This window comes from Bos taurus, chromosome 1, assembly GCF_002263795.3.
Source record: "Bos taurus isolate L1 Dominette 01449 registration number 42190680 breed Hereford chromosome 1, ARS-UCD2.0, whole genome shotgun sequence".
NCBI classification, from domain to species: domain Eukaryota; kingdom Metazoa; phylum Chordata; class Mammalia; order Artiodactyla; family Bovidae; genus Bos; species Bos taurus.
This window is the reverse complement of record NC_037328.1, coordinates 45191252-45216668: the sequence shown is the minus strand read 5'-3', so window position 1 is coordinate 45216668 and position 25417 is coordinate 45191252. Positions and strand designations below refer to the sequence as shown.

Sequence of the window (25417 nt, the reverse complement as noted above, 5' to 3'; positions counted from 1 at the left end):
TGCATGGTGAAAAACAGGCTGTTTTCACCAGTGTGAGGGACAAAAAGTGGAGAGAAGCGGAAGCAAAGAGAAGCAGAAGCCAAGTTAGGGAGGGCCTTCCATGCCAGATCTTGGCTCAGATGGTAAAGAATCTGCCTGGAATGTGGGAGACCCAGGTTCAATCCCTGGATCTGGAAGATCCCCTGGAGAAGGGAATGGCAACCCACTCCAGTATTCTTGCCTGGAGAATTCTGTGGACAGAGGAGCCTGGCAGGCTACAGTCCATGGGATCGCAAAGAGTTGCACACGACTGAGTGACTTAACACCTTCACTTTTCTATGCCAGATCAGGGAATGTGGTCGAGTGATGGGGAGACCTTGAAGCATGGTAACTGGGGAGTAACTTGCTCTGACTTTCATTTTAGCTTGCATTCTGACTCTTCTTTACTTAGAATAATCAATTTTGATACTAAAGCTACTTGTAATGAGTAGTTGGTAGAACACATCTAACTGAAAATAACTTTTCGTTAAGTTCTTGCGTGAGTACCATTGTGGCATCTGATCGAATTGGTCAAATGGGGACATAACAGGAAAGTGCCTTAGGGCTGAACTGAATTACACTCTGGAATCACAGGACCTGTCAAGTCATGAGGTTCATGTCCAGTTTCCAGTTACAACTGTTGTAGGACTCATGCTACTTGTTGGCGTTTGCCTTAGACTCAGATACAACCACTCACCTTTTTCCCACTGTTGTCGTGTGTACCTTGGTTGTCTCTCCTGTCCACCATCAATATGCCTTCTAAGGAGGACCCCTGTGACCTCCATGCACACAACTTAGGTAAAATACTAGTCCTCAAAGTTAGTACTGATAGTGAGGCTACAGCAGGCATAATAAAATTGCAAGTTCCCCAATTTGGACTTGTTGGCTCTTTTGTTACAAACTGTTTTCACACTGTCTTACATTGTAAAGACAAGGTTCCTTACCACTGTATCTTCTCTGCCCCAATCATGACCCAAGATTAATGCAAATAATAGACACCCTGTAAAATAAAGAGGAAGTATGTACAGGATGCAGTTAGCAGGTGGTTTTTATTAGCTATAAAGAATGACTGTAATCACACTTCATCCCTTGTGGAAAATTTTGAGTCAAAATGTACAGTAAATTTCCCACATAGGCCAACTCTGAATGATAGCTGTTAAAACTCCTCCATGAGCTTCTGGAATTCCCTATTTGAAAAGCTGAAAGATAATACCTTCTGAAGGAATATCTATAGCTTTGTTCCTATTCTAGGAGACACATGTAAAGAATTGATTTTTAGTCACCTTTTCCATCATTTGTCCTGACTAGAAAACAGGAGCTCTAAAAACAGGTCATAATTACCGGCTAATTGTTAAACAGTGACATGGGTGGGATAAAGGTTGGTGTAGAACATTTAACCTGCATAATCAAGGCAGAGAAAAGAGATCTACAGAGCCTTTGAGGTTAAAAATTCTAAAAGTTCACACACTCTTTTAGAACCAAAAAGATAGTCAACGATGCTACCTTCTCCTGCCTGTTTTTAATGATGTAGCCAGGTTGTTATTTACTCTGGAGAAGCTTGAAAAATAACCCACAGTAAGAGACTTCAATCTTGGCATTAAAAATAAAGTGGAATACAGGTAGCAATGTCTTGTAAACTGTAAATCTGATAGGACAAAGCAGGCATGTGGAATGGCCATTACGACTGTATCCATCAGCAGTGATCCCGCCACTGGTAGAGTTCAGCGGCTCACCCGGCTTGAGGTGTCTCTGTCTCTAGAGCGCAGAGCTGCTTGGCTGCCCTGGGGAACCAGCTGCAGTTCCCAAGGCAGCACAGTGAGGACAGGCCCAGCCTTGCTGATGGCTGCTCGCAGCTGGGCTGACAGATGTACACAGGACAGAGGGGCTGCTTGGGGGGAGCCAGAAATGTTTAAGTCAAATGACGGGATCTGTTACCAGAGATGAACAGCTGGAGCACAACTCCAGCTCTTTCTCTGGAGGATCCCCTTCTCTCACCCTCCATCCCTAAAATACAAAGACAATGTAGAGATGTTAGTGTCCACTGAAACAGTACCCAACTGGCCCACTCTCCAATATTTATTTTCCCCTTATTTTTTTCCCCATGAAACTTCATTGTGTGCCTCTAGTTGAACTAAAAGAAAGTATTAAGAAGAGTCCTCCTGTCTGTAGCCAACTACTTTGTTTGCAAAGACCACTATGATTATGTTTAGTTCCATGAACAGAAGAAATGATGAAGTATGTAACTTAAAAAATAAGTGTTGCACCACTGCTTAAAGGGACCAGAACTGTGGGCTAATTGACCTTAAAGTCTCTCCCAGATCTAAAATAACATAATCTTAATGCTATCTGAAACCATCACAGAATAAAAGGGAAATCTGGAACTGAAAATAAAACCAAAACCTGGGTCTGTCTTACAGTGAGTAGGTTTGTCCTGATAAACCATTTTTGCTTTGAATCTATGTCTGTGGTCTGCAATTTCTTTTCAGACAGTTATTTTCAGCACACATTTTGGTAATCCATTGATGGGCCAGTTCTTCCTGATAAACTAGTTGGGGAATGTGGATTTACACACAATCACTCTCCACTTACAGAGCCCTCGTATCTCAGTCTTCTCTTCGTATAAGCCCATGTCTCTCCCTGCTTGGCTAAGAAACTGAAGAATTCTGTGTGTGTGCCAGACATACATGTGGTCCAGCAATTTCCTATGGAAAATGCACTCTGTCTGGTAATTAAGATAAATCAAGTTTACTTAACTGGCTCAAGCACTTCTACTGTCGTCTGTGGCTTGGGAGGATCCTGGAGAATAGCTCTTCCTCCAAGATTAAAACCTACCAAAGTTTCCTGTAGCTGACAGCAAAGATAGTTTGGGGCTGTTGTTTGTGTTATATGACTTAAATCTTGGCATTAAAAATAAACTGGAATAGAGGCCGCAACTTCTTGTAAACTGTAAATCTGATAGAACAAAGCAGGCATGTGGAATGGCCATTATGACCTTATTCATCAGGTTTTTGGGAAATTCTAGTCTCTGCAGTATGTATTAACTTTTCAGTATCTCTTCTCATCAGCTTTATAGAAAGGAATAAAATAAGCTGCCAGAGTATCAGGCTTTTTTTTTTTTTTTAGTTTTACTGTAGGTCTGAGCAGCAGAAGAATAATTGCTTCCTCATTAAAGAAATTGAGTTGATTGCTCAGGTTTGCAACAGCAAAGAGGCAAAGAGCATGGAACTCCACTAGTCTATAAAGACAGCAATTCTTCTTTTCACATCACTGTATTATTTTTATTACTTTGTACTTCAAATTCCATAGTATCTAGGGAGGGGGTGCAAGATACTCTTAGCAACACTTCAGTATTAGAGAGCAACCCAGATCTGAAATGTGTGTCCCCCTACAGAAATGCAAGATCAAAGAAATGTCCTTAAAGACCTACTGGGCAGCTGGTTAATGACCCCTGATACCTGCTCCACTCTCTTCTGACAGATTTAGGCTTATTTCATCCTCGCAGTATCCCCCCAGCTCTGCCCTTTGTTTCTGAGCTGTATTCCCAGGCAGCAGAGTGCCTGTACCTGGCAGGTATCCAGAAATCCTTTCCCCAGTCCTGCAGTCCTTGAAGAACTGGTGGGTTTGATCACCCTTTCCCCATTCCATTCCCCTTACTCTTTTTTTCTAACCCCCCTCTTTCCTGTCTTTCCCTCTGACTGAAACCCAACCTGAATGGGGCCCAGATATTTCAAAATGACACTAGGGGTCAAATCAGCTAACAAAACATTTCAAACCAGCAAAGAGCTACCGGGTGGCCTTTCTAAATAAAAAGTGGTTGCTTGAGGTTTAAGAGCTTTTGTTAAGTTTACCAAATAGTGAAAATTATAATTCAGCACTACGTTATGGGTAAAAATAAGGGGAAATCATTATAGAGAGGAGCAAAGGAAGAGAAGGCAGGGAGATGACAGAAAGATGTGTCTGCCCTAACCTGACCTGGAGGTTAGCCTCAGGCTAGATCCCAAAGGGTGGAGCTTCCTCATTTCTGACAGTTTTGCCTGTAAACCACAGATGCCTTTCTTATCACCTTTACAAACACAAGTTTGTGGACATAGTTCTGCCTTGAGAGTTCTATGGTAGGGTTTCTCAAATTCCCCAAGAGTAGAAGCACCTTTAAAAAAAATTCTTTAGGGATATAAATATAATATTAAAGAATAGTTATAATGACTTACTATGTGCATGGTACCTTAAATTTACATGCATCATTTCATGTAAGCCTCTTAAGAAACTCACAGATACTTTTATACACTTGCTGCTGCTGCTGCTAAGTTGCTTCAGTCGTGTCTGACTCTGTGAGACCCCATAGAAGGCAGCCCACCAGGCTCCCCCGTCCCTGGGATTCTCCAGGCAAGAACACTGGAGTGGGTTGCCATTTCCTTCTCCAATGCATGAAAGTGAAAAGTGAAAGTGAAGTTGCTCAGTCACGTCCAACTCTTAGCGACCCCATGGACTGTAGCCCACCAGGCTCCTCCGTCCATAGCATTTTCCAGGCAAAGTTATAATTACTGTATTTAATAGTATCCTCGCAAATTCCATGATACTCATTTTTATATATGAGGCTCAGAGAGTTTAAGTTACTTACCTTAAGGTTACACATTAATGCAGCTGTGAGCCCAAGTCCTTCTGGCCCCTGAACTCATGACATTCACCACAGCGCCATGCTGCCTCCTGATGGGCAACTGGGAAGATGGTTTTTGTTTGAATCCATAACTGTCTGGGAAAAATCGGACATGGCTTCTGCCAGGGGTGTTATTCATTTGGCTTGCCTTCCATGAGGCCCAAAAGCTTGACTGCAGCTGTCACCTAGACTGTACTCCACTTAGATACTCATTCTCATGAAGCAGGTCTTAGAAACACCTTTTCAAATTTAATTTTCATTTTTGTCAGAAGCAGATGTACTTGGTTTTAAAACTCAAATACTACAAAGCAGTTCATTCCTATTCCTAAATTCTATTTGCCAGAAGCAACTATTTTCAATAATTTTGTTCATTTTTCAACTTTTTTAAGGTATTTTAATTGATAAAATTTTTAGATATTTAAAGTATACAACATGATGATTTGATATACATATACATTATGAAAGGATTCCCCTGAATTAGTTAATATATCTATTACCTCATATATTTACTATTTTTTATAACTGGTAAAAACATTTAAATTATAATCTTTTGGCAAACAAATTATACAATACAGTATTTCAACTATCATTGTATTTTTGATCCTTGGATCCTATTCATCTTACAACTAGTTTGAACCCTTTTTACCAATATCTATTTCCCCAGACTCTGCAGTCACTTTTCTACTCTATTTCTATAAATCTGACATTTTTCTTAAAGATCCACGTATAAGTGATACCATGCATGACTTGTCTTTCTCACATGACTTATTTCACGTAGCATAATGCCCTCCAGGTTCATTCATGTTGTTGCAAATGACAGGATTTACTTATTTTTAAAGGCTGAATGATAGTCCACTGTGTGTGTATATGTGTGTGTATACACATACGTACATACAGGTCACCCTTGAACAATATGACTTTGAACTGCGAAGGTCCACTTATACATGGATTTTTTTCCAACAAATACAGTACTTGTATTTTCACTTTACAAACCTTCGAAGTTTGTTTGATTAGAGATCACAGTATGTGGAACCAAAAGAATCAGGGTTTGAGTCCTGATTCTATGCAAACTGTTTCAGTTTCTGCCCTTGGGTGAATCATTTATCAATCCCTTCATTTTTGAGGCAGAGATACTAATAACTCAGATTTTTACCTGACTGGGGGCTTGGCACTTGTAATCCCCCACACTGTTCAAGGGTTAGCTGTGTGTATCTCACAATTTCTTTATCCATTCTTCTATCAATGGACACTTATTTCTGCACCTTGACTAGAATGAATAATGCTACTGTTAACATGGGAGTACAGATATATGTTTAAGATAATGATTTCATTTCCTGGGATATACACTCAGTGGTGAGACTACTGGATCATTCAATTCAGTTTAGTTCAGTCTCTCAGTCGTGTCCAGCTCTTTGTGACCCCATGGACTGCAGCACACCAGGCTTCCCTGTCTATCACCAACTCCCGGAGCCTACTCAAACTCATGTTCATCATGTCAGTGATGCCATACAACCATCTCATCCTCTGTCATCCCCTTCTCCTCCTGCCTTCAATCTTTCCCAGCAATAGGGTCATTTCCAATCAGTCAGTTCTTCACATCAGGTGGCCAAAGTATTGGAGTTTCAGCTTCAGCATCAGTCCTTCCAATGAATATTCAGAACTGATTTCCTTTAGGATGGACTGGTTGGATTCCTTGTAGTCCAAGGGACTCAAGAATCTTCTCCAACACCACACTTCAAAAGCATCAATTCTTCAGCACTAAGCTTTCTTTATAGTCCAACTCTCATGTCCATACACGACTATTGGAAAAACCATAGCTTTGACTGGATGGACCTTTGTTGGCAAAGTAATGCTTCTGCTTTTTAATATGCTGTCTAGGTTGGTCAGAGTTTTTCTTTCAAGGAGCAAGCATCTTTTAATTGCATGGCTGCAGTCACTATCTGCAGTGATTTTGAAGTCCAAAAAAAAAAAGTCTGTCACTGTTTCCATTGTTTCCCCATCTGTTTGCCATGAAGTGATGGGACTGGATGCCATCATCTTCATTTTTTGAATGTTGAATTTTAAGCCAACTTTTTCACTCTCCTCTTTCACTTTCATCAAGAGGCTCTTTAGTATTTCTTTGCTTTCTACTATAAGGGTGGTATCATCTGTGTATGTGAGGTTATTGATATTTCTCCCAACAATCTTGATTCCAGCTTGTGCTTCATCCAGCCCAGCATTTTTCATGATGTACTCTGTATATAAGTTAAATAAGCAAGGTGACAATATACAGCCTTGACATACTCCTTTCCCAATTTGGAACCAGTCTGTTGTTCCATGTCCAGTTCTAACTGTTGCTTCTTGACCTGCATACAGATTTCTCAGGAGGCAGGTAAGGTGGTCTGGTATTCTCATCGCTTGAAGAATTTTCTACAGTTTGTTGTGATCTACAGAGTCAAAGGCTTTTGCATAATCAATAAAGCAGAAGTAGATGTTTTTCTGGAACTCTTTTACTTTTTCAATGATCCAACGGATGTTGGCAATTTGATCTCTGGTTCCTCTGCTTTTTCTAAATCCAGCTTGAACATCTGGAAGTTCTCGGTTCACGTACTGTTGAAGCCTGGCACAGAAAATTTTGAGCGTTACTTTGCTATCATGTGAGATGAGTGCAATTGTGTGGTAGTTTGTATATTCTTTGGCATTGCCTTTCTTTGGGACTGGAATGAAAACTCACCTTTTCCAGTCCTGTGGCCACTGCTGAGTCTTCCAAATTTGCTGGCATATTGAATGCAGCACTTTTAACACCATCATTTTTAGGATTTGAAAAAGCTCAACTGAAATTCTATCATCTCCACTAGTTTTGTTCGTAGCGATGCTTCCTAAGGCCCACTTGACTTCATATTCCAGGATGTCTGGCTCTAGGTAAATGGTTATCTGAGTCATGAAGATCTTTTTTTGTATACTTCTTCTGTGTATTCTTGCCACCTCTTCTTGATATCTTCTGCTTCTGTTAGGTCCATACCATTTCTGTCCTTTACTGAGCCCATCTTTGCATGAAATGTTCCCTTGGTATCTCTGATTTTCTTGAAGAGATCTCTAGTCTTTTCCATTCTATTGTTTTCCTCTATTTCTTTGCACTGATCACTGAGGAAGGCTTTCTTATCTCTCTTTGCTATTCTTTGGAACTCTGCATTCAAATGGGTATATCTTTCCTTTTCTCCTTTGCCTTCTGCTTCTCTTCACAGCTATTGGTAAGGCCTCTTCAGACAAACATTTTGTCTTTTTTAACTTCTTTTTCTTGGGGATGGTCCTGATCACTGCCTCCTGTACAATGTCACGAACCTCTCTCCATAGTTCTCCAGGCACTCTGTCTATCAGATCTAATCCCTTGAATCTATTTCTCACTTCCATTGTATAATTGTAAGTGATTTATGTCATACCTGAATGGTCTAGCAGTTTTCCCTACTTTCTTCAATTTAAGTCTGAATTTTGCAATAAGGAGTTCGTGATCTGAGCCCAGTCAGTTCCGATCTTGTTTTTGCTGACCATATGGAACTTCTCCATCTTTGGCTGCAAAGAATAGAATCAATCATATGGTACTTCTATTTTTCATTTCTTGAGGAAACTCCATACTGTTCTCCAGAGTGACTGTACCACTTTTCATTCCCACCAGTAGTGCACAAGGATACCCTTTACTCCATATCCTCACCAGGTTTTGCTATCTCTTGTCTTTTAGATAACAGACATCCTAACAGGTGTGAGGTAACATCTCACTGGGGTTTTGATGTGCATTTCTCTGATGATTAGTGATGTCTTTAGCATTCTTTCATGTGCCTATTGGCTATGTGTATCTCTTCTTTTCAGGTCCTTTGCACATTTTTCCCTTGGGTCATTGACTTTTTTGCTGTTGAGTTGTGTGAGTTTCTTATGTATTTTGGATATGAACCACTTATCAGATGTATGATTTGCATGTATTTTCTTCCATTCCGTAGGTTGCCTTTTCATTTGTTGATGGTTCCCTTTGCTGTACAGATTTTCAGTTTGATGTAGTCTCACTTGTTTATTTTTGCTTTTGTTGCTTTTGATTTTGGTGTCAGATCCAAAAATTATTACCAAGACTAATATAAAGGAGCTTGTTGTTGCTCTCAATCACCTAGTTGACTGACTGTTTGCAACTCATGGACTGCAGAACGCCAGGCCTCCCTGTCCCTCACCATCTCCCAAAGTTTGCCCAAGTTCATGTCCATTGCATTGGTGATGCCATCCAGCCATCTCATCCTCTGATGCCCTCTTATCCTTCTGCCTTCAATCTTTCCCAGCATCAGGGACTTTTCTAATGAGTCGTGGGTACACATCAGATGACTAAAATACTAGAGCTTCAGCTTCAGCATCAGTCCTTCCAGTGAATATTCAGGATTGATCTCCCTTAAGATTGGCTGGTTTGATCTCCTTGATGTCCAAGGGTCTTTCGGGAGTCTTCTCCAGCACCACAGTTCGAAGGCATCAATTCTTTGGTGTTCTGCCTTCGTTACGGTCCAGCTCTCACAACCGTAAGTGACCACTGGGAAGACCATAGCCTTGACTATATGGACCTTTGTCGGCAGAGTAATGTCTCTGCTTTTCAACACTGTCTAGGTTTGTCATCACTTTCCTGCCAAGAAGCAATTGTCTTCTGATTTCATGGCTGCAGTCACCATCTGCAGTCATTTTTGAGCCCAAGAAGAGGAAATCTGTCACTGCTTCCACCTTTTCCCCTTCTATTTGCCATGCAGTAATGGGGCCAGATGCCATGATCTTAGATTTTTAATATTTAGTCTTGAGTCAACTCTTTTACCCTCCTCCTTCACCCTCATTGAGGCGCTTTAGTTCTTCTTCACTTTCTGCCATTAGAATGGTATCATCTGCATACCTGAGGTTGTTGTTTCTCCCGCCTATCGTGATTCCAACTTGTACAACTTGTAACTCATCCAGCCTGGCATTTCTCACGATGTGCTCAGCATATAGGTTAAACAAAAAGGGTGACAGCAGACAGCTGTGTCATACTCCTTTGTCGATCTTGAACCAATCAGTCGTTCCACACAGGGTTCTAACTGTTGCTTCTTGGCCTGCAAACAGGTTTCTCAGGAGAGACGTAAGATGGTCTGGTACTCCCATCTCGCTAAGAGCTTTCCACAGTTTGTCACAATCCACACGGTCAAAGCTTTAGCCTAGTTGAAGAAACAGAGATAGATGTTTTTTTCTGAAATGTCCTTGCCTTCTCTATAATCCAGCAAATGTTGGCAATTTGATCTTTAGTTCCTCTTCTTTTTCTATAACCAGCTTGGACATCTGGAAGTTTTTGGTTTGCATAATGCTGAAGCCTAGCATGCAAGATTTTAAGCATGGCCTTACCAGCATGGGAGATGAATGCAACTGTCCGATGGTTAGCACATTCTTTGGTACTACCCTTCTTGGGAACTGGGATGAGAATTAAACTTTTCCAGTCCTGTGGCCACTGCTGGGTCTTTCAGATTCTCTTACGTAATGAATGCAAAACCTTGATGCCATCCTCCTTTAGGGATTTGAATAGTTTTGAGGAGTTTTATGATTTCAGGTTTTGTGTTCAAGTCTTTAAACCATTTTGAGCTGACTTTTATGTATGATATAAAATAAGGGATTGTGGAATATCTTTCATTTTATTGGTATCTTCTTTGATATCTTTCATCAGTGTCTTTAAGTTTTCAGTGTACAGATCTTTTATCTCCTTAAATTATTCCTAAATATTTTATTATTTTTGAGGCTAAATTGTTTGTAAATTGTTTCCTTAATTTCTCTCTCTGATAAATTTTGGTATACAGACAATCCAACAGATTTCTATATATTAATACAGGATCCTAAACTTTACCAAATGTATTAGTTCTAGCAGCTTTTTGGTTGAGTGTTTAGGGTTTTCTACATATAGTATCATGTCATCATCTGCAAATGGAAAAAAATTTACTTCTTCCTTTCCAGTTTGGGTGTTTTTTATTTCCTTCTCTTGACTGATTGCTCTAGCCAGGACTTCCAGTGCTATGTTGAATAAAAGTGGTGAGAATAGGGATTCTTGTCTTGTTTCTGAGATAGGAAAAGCTTTCAGCATTTCATCATTAAGTATGATGTTAGCTGTGGGCTTATCATACAAGCCTTTATTATCTTGAGGCATGTTCCCTGTATACCAAGTTTGTTGAGAGTTTTTATCAAGAAAGAATGTTGAATTTTTTCAAATGCTTTTTCTGCATCTATTTAGGTCATATAAATCATATAGTTTTTTAATCCCTCTTTTTGTTAATATGGTATATCACATTGATTTGTGAATGTTGAACCATCTTTGCATTCTTGGAATGAATCCCACTAGATCATGTTTATGATGATTCTAATGTATTGATGAACTTGGGTTTGCTAATATTTTGTTGAGGATTTTTGCATCTATATTTCATCAAGAATATTGGATTATAATTTTCTTTTCTTGTAGTGTCCTTGTCTGGCAGGGTAATGCTGACCTCATAAAATGAATTTGGGAGTTTCCCTCTCCCCTTCAATTTATTGGAAAAGTTTGAGAAAGACTGGTGTTAATTATTGAATCCACCAGTAAAAACATCTGGTCCTGGGCTCTTGTTTCTTGGGAAGTTTTTGGTTACTGACTCAATCTCCTTCCTAGTAATTAGTCTACTCAAATGATCTGTTCTTTCATGCTTTAGTCTTGATAGGTTTTATGTTTCTAAGAATTAATATATTTCCTCTAGATTATTCAATTTGTTGGCGTATAATTGTTCATAATTGTCCACTGATCTCCCCAAATCCCTTGTATTTCTGTAGCACCAGTTTTAATGTCCGGAGAAGGCAATGCCAACCCACTCCAGTACTCTTGCCGGGAAAATCCCATGGACGGAGGAGCCTGGTGGGCCGCCGTCTACGGGGTTGCACAGAGTCAGACACGATTGAAGCGACTTAGCAGCAGCAGCAGCAGTTTTAACATCTCCTCTTTTATTTCTGATTTCCTGATTTTACTTGAGCGCTCCCTTTTTTCCGTTACTCTAGCTAAAGGTTTGTCAGTTTTGTGTATCTTTTTGAAAAGCCAGCTCTTAGTTTACTGATCTTTTGTATTGTTTTTCTGGTCCCTATTTCTTTTACTTCTGCTCTGCTCTTTGTTATCTCCTTCCTTCTACTAACTTTGGGCTTAGCTTGTTCTTTTTCTTGTTCCTTGAGGTGTAAAGTTAGGTTGTTTATTTGATATCTTTTTTTTCTTAATATAGGTATTTGTTAAATTTATTTACTATAAATTTCTCTCATAGAATTGCTTTTGAGGTATTGCATAAATTTTGTTATGTTGTCTTTCCATTTTCCTTTGGCTCAAGATATATTTTGATTGCTCTCGATTTTTTTTTCTTTGACTCATTGGTTTTTCATTCATATGTTTGTTATTTAATCTCCATATATCTGTGAATTTTCCAACTCCTTCTTTTAAATTGAATTCTATTTTCTTACCATTCTGGTTAGAAAATATACTGTATATGATACTAATTTTCTTAAATTTATTAATACTTGTCTTGCATCCTAACATGTGACCTATCTTGAAGTATTAAAGAGTTTGGTCCATTTACATTTACAGTAATTATTGTTAGATATGGACGTACAATTACTATTTTGTTTTGTAATTCTTTTTTTCCTTTCTTCATCTCTCCTTCTCTTCCTTTGTGATCTGATGACTTTCTGTAGTGCTATGCTGTGATTCTGTTCTTTTTGTGTGTATATGTATTACTGGTTATTACTTTGTAGTTACCATTACTTATTACTTATGTAGTTGCCAGATTTACATAAAATATCATAAGTCTATTTTACATAAAGTCTATTTAAGTTAATGACAACTTCAAACACACACTAGCTCTGTTTTTTATACTCTTCCCTCCACGTTTTGTTTTTATGTCATAATTTACATTTTTACACTGTATATCCATTAGTTAATTATTGCAATTATAGTTATTGTAGTATTTTTGTTTGTTTTTTAACTCTCACATTAGAGTTATAAGTGATTTACTCTCCACAGTTTTAACATTAGAGTACTCTAAATGTAATTGTATATTTACTTTTACCATTGAGTTTTATACTTTTATGTTTCCCTGTTACTAATTAGCATCCTTCCATTTCTATTTGAAGAACTCTCTTTAACATTGTTGTAAGGCTGATGTAGTGGTGATGAACTGTTTTGGCCTTTATTTGTCTGGGAAACTCTATTTTCTCTTTAATTCTGAAGACCAACTTCGCTGATTTTTTTTTTAATTCAGCACTTTTGACTGTATCATGCTGCTCCCTTCTGGCCTGAAAGTTTTTGCTGAAAAATCTGCTGATATTGTTATGGGAACTCCATTGTACATAACAAGTTGCTTTTCCCCTGCTGCTGTTACGATTCTTTCCTTATTTTTAACTTTTGAAAATTTAATCATCATTAATGCAGGTCTATTAATGTTGATATGGAGCTCTTTGGATTCCATTGGAACTCTCTAGCTTTCCTGGGTCTGAATGTTTCTTTACCCTGGTTAGGAAAGTTTTCCTCTATTTCTTTGCATTGATTGCTGAAGAAGGCTTTCTTATCTCTTTTTGCTATTCTTTGGAACTCTGCATTCAGATGCTTATATCTTTCCATTTCTCCTTTGCTTTTTGCTTCTCTTCTTTTCACAGCTATTTGTAAGGCCTCCCCAGACAGCTATTTTGCTTTTTCGCATTTCTTTTCCATGGGGATGGCCTTGATCCCTGTCTTCTGTACAATGTCACGAACCTCAGTCCATAGTTCAACAGGCACTCCATCTATCAGATCTAGGCCCTTAAATCTATTTCTCACTTCCACTGTATAATCATAAGGGATTTGATTTAGGTCATACCTGAATGGTATAGTGGTTTTCCCTACTTTCTTCAATTTAAGTCTGAATTTGGCAATAAGGAGTTCATGATCTGAGCCACAGTCAGCTCCTGGTCTTGTTTTTGCTGATTGTATAGAGCTTCTCCACTTTGGCTGCAAAGAATATAATCAATCTGATTTCGGTGTTGACCATCTGGTGATGTCCATGTATAGAGTCTTCTGTTGTGTTGTTGGAAGAGGGTGTTTGTTATGACCAGTGCATTTTCTTGGCAAAACTCTATTAGTCTTTGCCCTGCTTCATTCTGTATTCCAAGGCCAAATTTGCCTCTTACTCCAGGTGTTTCTTGACTTCCTTCTTTTGCATTCCAGTCCTCTATAATGAAAAGGACATCTTTTTTGGGTGTTAGTTCTAAAAGGTCTTATAGGTCTTCATAGAACTGTTCAACTTCAGCTTCTTCAGTGTTACTGGTTGGGGCATAGACTTGGATTACTGTGATATTGAATGGTTTGCCTTGGAAACGAACAGAGATCATTCTGTCGTTTTTGAGATTGCATCCAAGTACTGCATTTCGGACTCTTTTGTTGACCATGATGGCTACTCCATTTCTTCTGAGGGATTCCTGCCTGCAGTAGTAGATATAATGGTCATCTGAGTTAAATTCACCCATTCTAGTCCATTTGAGTTTGCTGATTCCTAGAACGTCGACATTCTCTCTTGCCATCTCTTGTTTGACCACTTCCAGTTTGCCTTGATTCATGGACCTGACATTCCAGGTTCCTATGCAATATTGCTCTTTATAGCATCGGACCTTGCTTCTATCACCAGTCACATCCACAGCTGGGTATTATTTTTGCTTTGACTCCATCCCTTCATTCTTTCTGGAGTTATTTCTCCACTGATCTCCAGTAGCATATTGGGCACCTACTGACCTGGGGAGTTACTCTTTCAGTATCCTACCATTTTGCTTTTTCATACTGTTCATGGGGTTCTCAAGGCAAGAATACTAAAGTTGTTTGCCATTCCCTTCTCCAGTGGACCACATTCTGTCAGATCTCTCCACCATGACCCGCCCGTCTTGGGTTGCCCCACGGGCATGGCTTAGTTTCATTGAGTTAGACAAGGCTGTGGTCCTAGTGTGATTAGATTGACTAGTTTTCTTTGAGTATGGTTTCAGTGTGTCTGCCCTCTGATGCCCTCTTGCAACACCAACCAGCTGCAAACACTTACTTGGGTTTCTCTTACTTTGGGCATGGGGTATCTCTTAACAGGTGCTCCAGCAAAGTGCAGCCATAAATGGGAGAGACTAGAGATCTCTTCAAGAAAATTAGAGATACCAAGGGAATATTTCGTGCAAAGATGGGCTCGATAAAGGACAGAAATGGTATGGACCTAACAGAAGCAGAAGATATCAAGAAGAGGTGGCAAGAATACACAGAAGAACTGTACAAAAAAGATCTTCACGACCCAGATAATCATGATGGTGTGATCACTGACCTAGAGCCAGACATCCTGGAATGTGAAGTCAAGTGGGCCTTAGAAAGCATCACTATGAACAAAGCTAGTGGAGGTGATGGAATTCCAGTTGAGCTCTTTCAAATCATGAAAGATGATGCTGTGAAAGTGCTACACTCAATATGCCAGCAAATTTGGAAAACTCAGCAGTGGCCACAGGACTGGAAAAGTCAGTTTTCATTCCAAGCCAGAAAGAAAGGCAATGCCAAAGAATGCTCAAACTACCGCACAATTGCACTCGTCTCACACGCTAGTAAAGTAATGCTCAAAATTCTCCAAGCCAGGCTTCAGCAGTATGTGAACCGTGAACTTCCTGATGTTCAAGCTGGTTTTAGAAAAGGCAGAGGAACCAGAGATCAAATTGCCAACATCCGCTGGATCATGGAAAAAGCAGGAGAGTTCCAGAAAAACATCTATTTCTGCTTTATTGACTATGCCAAAGCCTTTGTGTGGATCACAATAAACTGTGGAAAATTCTGAAAGAGATGGGAATACCAGACCACCTGATCTGCCTCTTGAGAAATTTGTATGCAGGTCAGGAAGCAACAGTTAGAACTGGACATGGAACAACAGACTGGTTCCAAATAGGAAAAGGAGTACGTCAAGGCTGTATATTGTCACCCTACTTATTTAATTTATATGCAGAGTACATCATGAGAAACGCTGGGCTGGAAGAAGCACAAGCTGGAATCAAGATTGCCGGGAGAAATATCAATAACCTCAGATATGCAGATGACACCACCCTTATGGCAGAAAGTGAAGAGGAACTAAAAAGCCTCTTGATGAATGTGAAAGTGGAGAGTGAAAAAGTTGGCTTCAAGCTCAACATTCAGAAAACGAAGATCATGGCATCTGGTCCCATCACTTCATGGGAAGTGGATGGGGAAACAGTGGAAACAGTGTCAGACTTTATTTTTGGGGGCTCCAAAATCACTGCAGATGGTGACTTCAGCCATGAAATTAAAAGACGCTTGCTCCTTGGAAGGAAAGTTATGACCAACATAGATAGCATATTCAAAAGCAGAGACATTACTCTGCCAACAAAGGTTCGTCTAGTCAAGGCTGTGGTTTTTCCTGTGGTCATGTAGAGATGTGAGAGTTGGACTGTGAAGAAGGCTGAGTGCTGAAGAATTGATGCTTTTGAACTGTGGTGTTGGAGAAGACTCTTGAGAGTCCCTTGGACTGCAAGGAGATCCAACCAGTCCATTCTGAAGGAGATCAGCCCTGGGATTTCTTTGGAAGGAATGATGCTGAAGCTGAAACTCCAGTACTTTAGCCACCTCATGCGAAGAGTTGACTCATTGGAAAAGACTCTGATGCCGGGAGGGATTGGGGGCAGGAAGAGAAGGGGACAACAGAGGATGAGATGGTTGGATAGCATCACTGACTCGATGGACATGGGTTTGGGTGGACTCCGGGAGTTGGTGATGGAGAGGGAGGCCTGGCGTGCTGTAGTTCATGGGGTTGCTGATGGTTAACTAAGCCAATTATTTTACTTGAGGTATAATATGCCTTTTATTTTTTCAATATTTTATATAATGTTGAAAAGTGAAAGTGTTAGGTGCTCAGTAATGTCCGACTCTTTGCAACCCCATGAACTGTAGCCTTCCAGGCTCCTCTGTTTATGGAATTCTCCAGTTAAGAATACTGGAATGGATAGTTATGCACTCCTTCAGGGGATCTTCCTGACCCAGGGATCGAACTCACATCTCTTGTGTCTCCTGCATTGGCAGGCAGATTCTTTACCAGCTGAGTCACAGGGGAAGCCCCTTCATCTAATGTTACCCAAAACTAATTTCTGAGGGTCATCCTTGTTAAGGAACAAAAAAGGAGAGAGTTTTCTTCTTATTCTCTTCCCTAGTAATGGACTCCGGGAATTGGTAATGGACAGGGAGGCCTGGTGTGCTGCGGTTCATGGGGTTGCAAAGAGTCGGACACGAGTGACTGAACTGAACCTGAGCTCCTACTTGTTTCTAAAACCTCTGAGATTGTCCAAGCAACTTTCTTTAGCTTTAGTGACTCATAGTATTTGGGGGTGTGCCAAAACTCATTAGTGTCCCAAAGGGGAGAATCACAGTCACCATCTAGATGCAGACTGATTACAAGCTGAACACTAGGTAGCAGTTGGGAGATCAAGTAGTTAAGCCCCTTCTAGGGAAACACTAGGAGATGGCTGTTTGCCTGCTGAACCCAGGATATAGTTGGGGCGGGGAGTGGGGTGAGGTAGGAAGTATGCTCTGTGTGCATTAAAAACTGGTTCTTTGTTTGCTGCTGCTGCTGCTAAGTCGCTTCAGTCGTGTCTGACTCTGTGCGACCCCATAGACAGCAGCCCACCAGGCTCCCCCGTCCCTGGGATTCTCCAGGCAAGAACACTGGAGTGGGTTGCCATTTCCTTCTCCAATGCATGAAAGTGAAAAGTGAAAGTGAAGTCCTTCAGTCGTATCCGACTCCTAGCGACCCCATGGACTGCAGCCCACCAGGCTCCCCCATCCATGGGATTTTTCAGGCAAGAGTGCTGGAGTGGGGTGGCATTGCCTTCTCCACTAGCCCTGTGTATTTGTGAACACAAATTGCCTCTCAGAGCAGGCAATATGGAGACCTATCCCTTGGGCAGTAGTTGTGAAAGCTGAGACTCAGCCATTTGTACAAGTCCCTTCCAGGGACATATTAGTGATTTATTTTTATTGTTGGAGCAGGCTGGAGGGAGAAGGCAGAAGAAGGTGTCTGCCAACTTCCCTGTCTCTGGAGAAGATCACAACTAGTCTCTAAATATGTGCTAAAACTAGAAGCCTCACCCTCAGGTGTCAGCTTTTAAACTATGCAGTTAAACCCCTTTCAGGGAAAAATAGGGAGATGGGCATTTTTGTCTGCTCCCTCTGTGCTGAGCCCTAGGGGACTAGCTAGTTAAAAATTGCTTCTTTGCCACAGTCCTGTGGGACTCATGAATGCAAGGCCCCATTGGCTATCAGTCAGGTGATCCAAGGATTCATCCCTTTGGATGGAAGCTATAAACTTAGGGCACAAACATGTTACAACCTCCTTCCAGGGAGATACCAGCAACTTTCCAATGGCTTCCCTGGTCTCCAGGGAGGATCACAGGCCCCAGATACTTGCTAAATTAAAATCCTGGCCCTGAAAAAAAAAAAAAAATCCTGGCCCTCAGGCATTGTCTTTTAACACTGGCAGAAAAAATAGGTGATTTTGCCCTTTTGCTATCCAGTAAGGGCATAGCCATCGTGACTGCTCATGCACTTGTAAGAACAGCTTATTTGCTATATCCTTATGGTTTTCATAAACACAAGCCCTGCTGGCTTTCAGAGCCAGGTGCTTAGGGGACCCATCCCTCAGGTGAGAGTCTTAAAAGTTGGGATGTTAGATGTGGGTTATAAACCCTTTGCTCCTCAGGAAGAAGTTGGGGGTTTCCTCTTGATTATATGGTGCTGTGTCAGGGGTGGGCTTTATGGCCAGTGTGTCCCAACCCTTGCTGCCCATCTTGATACGGGTATTCTCTCATTTCCCCAATGTAGAGGAGTTGCTCAGCTACTTTCTGGATCTTTTTCAGAGGGAACTGCTCTATGTGCAGATGTACATTCAATGTGTCTGTGGGAGGAGGAGGGCTTGGGGCCTCCTATTACATCTTAGTACACCCTCTCTCATTTTCAATTATTTTAGGTGTTTCTTCTGTTAATTAAATCCGTATGTCTAGAATATTTCTCCAAATGGCCAAACATTCGAGTCACCTGTTACATGTGTTTGTTCATGGCAACATCTCCTGGGACCCCTCACCATCATCTCTTGTCTCTCTCCTACATTAAGGATAATTCCTATGTCCATGTCTTCCTTGTTTACTCCCTTGCTTTCTGGCATTTCTTGAGAAACACACCTTCAAGAGAGGTTATAGAAGTTATTTTGGGGTCCTTATGTGTCTGAAAATATCCGTGCTTTACTCTACTCTGATACTGTTTAACTAAACATAGATTGTTGGATAACATGAACCCTTCAAAGTATTGTTCCATTGTTTTCTAACTTCTGGAGTTGCTGTCACACGTCATTCTGATTCTGGATTCTTTGAATGTGACCAGTTTTCTTTTCAGAAACATTTAAGATCTACTCTTTATCCTAGTACTCCAAGATTTTGCAATTTCTATGCATTAGTCTTTTTTTTCTTATTGCTTGGCAAGTATTAGGCCTTTTAAACCTAGAAACCCATGTCTTTCAGTTATGGGAAATTACTTAAAAACTTCTAGGGTAATTTCCTACCTTCCTTTTCCCCTCCTCTCTCTTCTAGAATCTACTAGTTTTGTATTCCCTGAAATAATCTGCTCATTCCTGTATTTTCTCACATTTTTCATCTTTTCCCCCTAATATTTGTGTTTCTTATCTTCCAAATATTCTATTTGAAATTTTATTCTGTACTTTTTATTTCAAATAATTTTCTTCTGCAAGCATTTTTGCATAGCTAAAATGCTATGCTTATTTCCTATGTGCAATCAATATTTTCTCTAAGACATTACTTAAAAAAATTTTTTTTATTGAAGGATAATTGCTTTATAGAATTTTCTGACAAACCTCAACATGAATCAGCCATAAGTATACATATACCCTCTCCCTTTTGAATCTCCCTCCCATCTCCAGCCCCATCCCACCCCTCTAGATTGATACACAGCCCCTGTTTGAGTTTCCTGAGCCATACAGCGAATTCCCCTTGGCTATCTATTTTACATATTTTAAGTTTCCACGTTACTCTTTCCATACATCTCACCGTCTCCCCATGTCCATAAGTCTATTCTCTATGTAAGACATTACTCTTATACCTACAGTGTCATAAATCTCATGACAAAATGTGCTTCTTGGGGAAAATTTTGCCTTTTAAAATATACCATTTTTATATTGTTTAATATAAAGGCAGCCAAAAGTATCTGCCTTTTAGTTCCCATGCTATTAATTAAACTTAGTTTAAAATAATTTCTTCAAAACTTGTCAAGTATCATAAAATGGTGGCCAAAAAAAGCCCCCAAAAGTAGCTTATCAGTTTGTGGCCATACTACAAATATAGCTGAAGAGTAAATAACTGTGAAATAAAAAAGACACGGAAATAATTTCATCAGACTTGGCCAAAGCAGAGATTTTTGGCAGTGGCCTAGAATGTGGAATGCATTGCCCACTTGAATCAAAGTCTAGATGCCTGTGATTTCTTTTTTCCATTTTCAGTTCACCATAGTGGGATGATTTTTTCTTTCTTTCTTATAAGTTCATGAGGCCTCTGAGCTAGAATTTAATCTGTGGAAATATTCTATGCCAAAGCACCTGATGTATGTGCAATTTATTTAAATGAGATGGGTGGCTTTATATCAGCAGTCTCTTATGCAAAGGATAACGACACCTTCTACCAGCTGATTAGTTTACAAAAATTCTTTCATGTGCAGTCTCTCACTATAAAAACTGCATGTTTTAATTTCTATATCACAAAGTTTGGAAGTTTAGAAAAGCAAAAGCAATGAGTACAATAGTTAAGAGCCTGATTGTTCTCAACTGATAAATAGGATTAATACTTATTTCTTGGGGTTTGTGTGTATTGTATTACTTTTTATATGTAGTGTACTTTTTGAGTACATAGGAAGCACTCAAAAAGTGGTTGACATTGTAATACTAGAATCTGTCTTCCTTGTAGATTGCAGCAGTGTTTTAATGCAATGCCTCAGTAGCCAAAAATCTTTTGAGCCCCAGAGTTTTCCTGTTATTGCTCACTTGGTTATCCTCTGTACCAAACTGAGAGCTGTCATCCTTCTGTTTTTCACTTTTTTAATAAATTTGTGTGTGTGTTCTGCACTTAGTCAATTATAAACTTTTCAAAAAGGGGAATTATCTCCCAAAGTCTTTCAAAATTTTGAAACTCACAATTCTCAGCTGACTCAAGCTGGTTTTACATTTGAAACTACTTTCCTACCAAGTCTGCAACTAAAAGGAACTCTTAGTTTCAGGCAAACAGCAAACAGCTTTACTGTTTGAATTTAAAAGGATTTGCTCTGCTTGAGTGTTCTATGGGTGAAATTTGTCAAATATTGCCTAGCAATTTAGTGAATAATTCTTAAGGACAGAAATCAAACAAACTATTAGGGATATGAGCTTGTTTTGTCCTTTGTTTTTTTAACATAAAAGGTTAAGGACCTGGTCCATATGAATCTGGTTTATAGAGGGAGAGGGGGGTGTCTTTATGCCCATGCTTATCCTGAGGTGACATTACCATGCCATTACTCAGGATATATCGTGACTTCGTATGATCCACATAAGATGCGAGTTCCAGGTGATATAATCAGCAACTTCCTGCAACATAGTATTTTCATATGCATCAGTTCCCATAGTTTATCTAGTTCTCATGTGTCAGTGGCCACAGGATTCACCTCAGAAACTTACTATAAATACCTTTCTGGAAGCCCTCACAAATGGATTCAGTAGCTACCATAGAGCAAAAAAATCTGCATTTTAAACTTTCTCCACTACAACTCTATCATGTGATTCTCACATACATAGTTCAAACCCCACGGTAAGAAACACGAAGTCTAAGGCAACAACCCAAGTTGGGAGTTTTGCAATTCTTTGCTCCCAGGAAGTAGTTAATCCTTTGAAGAAAACTGAGACTCCTAATTACTGTAATTAGCCTGGGTCCACCGAATACTGCTTTCCTGCATGTCTATTAACAACCTCCTCAGCTATTTTTATTCTGTTAATTTGGAGATTTTAAAAGAGAAGTTTTTTTTTTTGTTTTTTTTATTAACCCCTTTCTTTTAGAAAACAGACAAGCTGTTTGAACAGTTTCCTGAAGCTGCTTCTAGAACATAAGTCCATTCAACATCATGATGATTTCAAAACAGAATTGGGAGGAACATTAAGTATGACCAGATGTTTCCTACTTCTGAAGAATGTTGTTCTCTTTTTCTCCCCCTTCAGCTATGAATTCCAGGTGAAACCCATAAACCCACTTGGTGAAGGGCCACCCAGCAACACAGTGGCATTCAGTACTGAATCAGGTAATTCCATCAGCCGGAATTCCCAACAAAGATATAAAGGGTCACAGTGTTTGCATAGCTTGTCTGAAACCAGCTAAACGAGGTAAAGCATTTCTTGATTTCAAAAACCCATCTATTTGAAAAACCAATGAAGCAACACCAGGGTTTTTCCTCGTTTATTTTCATGTCAGAAAAATGCTAGGCTTATCAATGTAAAAGAGAGGAAGTATAAGGTCTATACTAAATAGTGAATGAATGCTCCTCTCTATGCCTAGAATCAGAATGTCAGACTTAGTGAGCCAGTTGTATCCAGAATGGGAATTCATGTGATAGCTTTTTATGATGAACAGCTGTGAAATATTCTGATCTGGCCTAAGTTCCAGTTCCTTAAGATACATCTCCACAACTGCAGTTCATGGCATCCTGGTGATTTTGTCAATAGATTTTTTATGAAGCTAAAAAGAGGAAGATTTGAAAGTGGAAGTAAAATCTAGTACAGCAAAAAAGACTCCTAACTACTTAAACCACATATAAATGACATAGCTGAGCTTCTCCAACACAGAACCATCCCCAAAACAAAACTCACAATTTTCAAGTTTGGACTTTAGTAGGAGTGTATGTTGTCCAAGACTCCATAACATCTGTTAAGCACCCATCTTCTTTGCCACATCACTGGAATACTGGGACTTACCTAATAAACTCTGACTCTGTTTGCTATTTCTCCTCAGCTGACCCAAGAGTGAGTGAGCCAGTTTCTGGTAAGTACCTACCTCAATGAGAACACAACTGCATGCTTTTCTACAGTGATTCAGCTAAATGGGCATGGTAGAATTTTAGTCATGATTTCACTTTAGTCCATTTAGTCTTCTTCAATTACCTGTGAATGCTTACCTAAAATGTTCAGTAATACTGACAGCCTATGATGTTTTGGGAACAAGTTGAGTATTCTGAAACCTGCTTTTCATTCATATAACAGACTGGCTCAAATCTTCTGTTTAAGATATAGCACCCTCAATTCCACTTTTGTTTGTGACTTTATTTATTTTCACTGCTGTGTTATATTCCACTGTGTAGGGTTAGGGTTATCCATTCTTTTATTTTTTTATTGAAGGATAATTGCTTTACAGAATTTTGTTTTCTGTCAAACTCATCTCCATTTTTAATAACAAGTCACATTAAAGCAACTGTTTACACTGAAACAGTTTATCTCAGAAAAAGAAACCTAATTTTGTTCCTAACGTGATGCTATGTTGAGCACTGAAGAAACTAATCAAGTTTGACACGTACTGCTCCAAGATTCACCTCACTATTAACAGAAAATTAATGGGGGGCTTACGTGTTTAAACACCTGTATTTTTTCACTCCAATATTTAGCACTGGAGAAAACCAGGTATCAGCAGGTTGACAATGAACTTTGCAAACTGCTTTTTTAAAAAGCTTTTAAGATAGCTCTTCAGGACCCAAAGTTAGATACTAAACTCAAACCATGTGCTTTCTTTATGCAGCGGGAAGAGATGCCATATGGACCGAAAGACCCTTTAACTCAGACTCTTACTCAGAATGTAAGGGCAAACAGTATGTCAAAAGGACATGGTATAAGAAGTTTGTAGGGGTGCAGCTGTGCAACTCTCTCAGATACAAGATTTACCTGAGTGACTCCCTCACAGGTAAGACCAGGAAATGCTCTGTAGCATTCTGTGACCTAGACTTTTCTATGGATTCTGCCAGACACGACAGAAATACGGGTTTTCTTTTTGAGTAAGGTGTTATTGGAATCTTAGGATCTGAGAAATGCTGTAAGAAGGTAAATAATGAAAATGCAATTCGAAACAGTGCCATCATGGCAAAGTTGAATGTAGAGAAACTAGTCATATCCAAGCTCAATTATGTTACAGCCAATCCAGAATGAAAAGCTTACTGGTAGTAAAACGAGTGTATCTAACAATAATCATGGAAGGAGTATGACCTATTTAATATTTTAAGTCTGTCAGAGACAAGAGCAAGGTTAAGACAATCAGCCAGAAGGGCTATAACCCCTTGCTCCAGACTAAATGGGTTCTTTCCTCTTCTGTATTCATACAGTAGTAATTTTAAACCCCAACATAGAAAGGTAGACATTTGTTCCATCATTTAACAAATAATATATGTTTTGTTTTGACGTTGCTGGGGACAAAGCAGGACTGTTCCTGCCCCTTTTATAAGGCTACATATTAACACATGACTTTTACAAAGTCATTTTCTTGGCATTCCCAACCATTTCTAGTGGGGAGAGACAGAAAACAAATATGTAAATAAGAATTTCACATAGTACTTCAAAGGAAAAAAGGGATGAAAGAAAATGGTGGAATGGAATGAAAGCTCCTTTAGTTAAAATGTTTAGGAAAAGCTTTCCTCAAACGGTAACACTTACCTTTTGAGAAGAAAAGGTAAGCTGAGAAGAAAACTGGGAAGGAACCAAGAAAGACCAAGGGATAAAGCAGCAGAAGTAGAGGGAAGGTAACATGAAGACCTGTAGCAGAAACCCCTCTCCAGTTTACCAGCATGGCTGAGGCTGAGTAACATCAGGAAGATCAGGCAGGCGTGCGTAATCACGTGGAGCTTGGAAATTGGGTAGGGACTGGGTTTTATTCTGAGTGTAACAGAAGACTGCTGGAGAGATTGATCAAGGCAATTATTATCTGAGTTGCATGTTTAAAAGATGACTAATCTGTGAGGAGGAGGAGGAGAGGAAGAATAGGGAAAGCCAAGAGTAAAAGCAAGGATGCAGCTGGGAGATTCTATTGTTCCCTTAAAGAACACTGTGACTTGAACTAGAATGAACAGGTGGGGAAGTACAAGAACATGGAAGACAGATTATTTGAAACAATTTATTTCAGAGTTGTCCCAAATCAAAGAAATACCTCATGATCCTTTTAATTTCCAGGAAAATTTTATAACATAGGCGATCAGAGAGGCCACGGGGAAGATCACTGCCAGTTTGTGGACTCATTTTTAGATGGACGCACAGGACAGCAACTCTCTTCTGACCAGTTGCCCACCAAAGAAGGTAGGTTTTCTGAGCTTGCTCAAAAGCAAGAGGCTTTTACAAATGAACCCAAAAACCATTCAGTCTGAGCAAAAAGTTAAAGTGTCAGCTGCTCAGTCACGTCTGACCTTTGTGACCCCATGGACTGTAGTCCACCAAGCTCCTCTGTCCATGGGATTCTCCAGGCAAGAATACTCGAGTGGGTTGTCATTTCCTCCTTCAGGGTATCATCCGGACCCAGGGATCAAACCCAGGTCTCCTGCATTGGAGGGTGAATTCTTTCCTGTCTGAGCCACCAGGGAAGCCCTCAGGCTGAACAAAGCAATCACTTTAAAAATCATTCTGTAGC

At 39.7% G+C, this 25417-nt stretch overlaps 1 protein-coding gene across 1 annotated transcript in view; it reads left to right on the top strand.

Annotated features, from left to right (window-relative positions):
* The window catches only part of ABI3BP (ABI family member 3 binding protein), a 288504-nt gene that overhangs the window by 260500 nt on the left and 2587 nt on the right, over positions 1–25417 (top strand). The window contains exons 59-62 of the mRNA XM_059890043.1: positions 21985–22064; positions 22772–22801; positions 23549–23710; positions 24967–25089. Of these exons, the coding sequence (XP_059746026.1) occupies positions 21985–22064; positions 22772–22801; positions 23549–23710; positions 24967–25089 (395 nt within the window). The remainder of the gene's footprint in view (positions 1–21984; positions 22065–22771; positions 22802–23548; positions 23711–24966; positions 25090–25417) is intronic.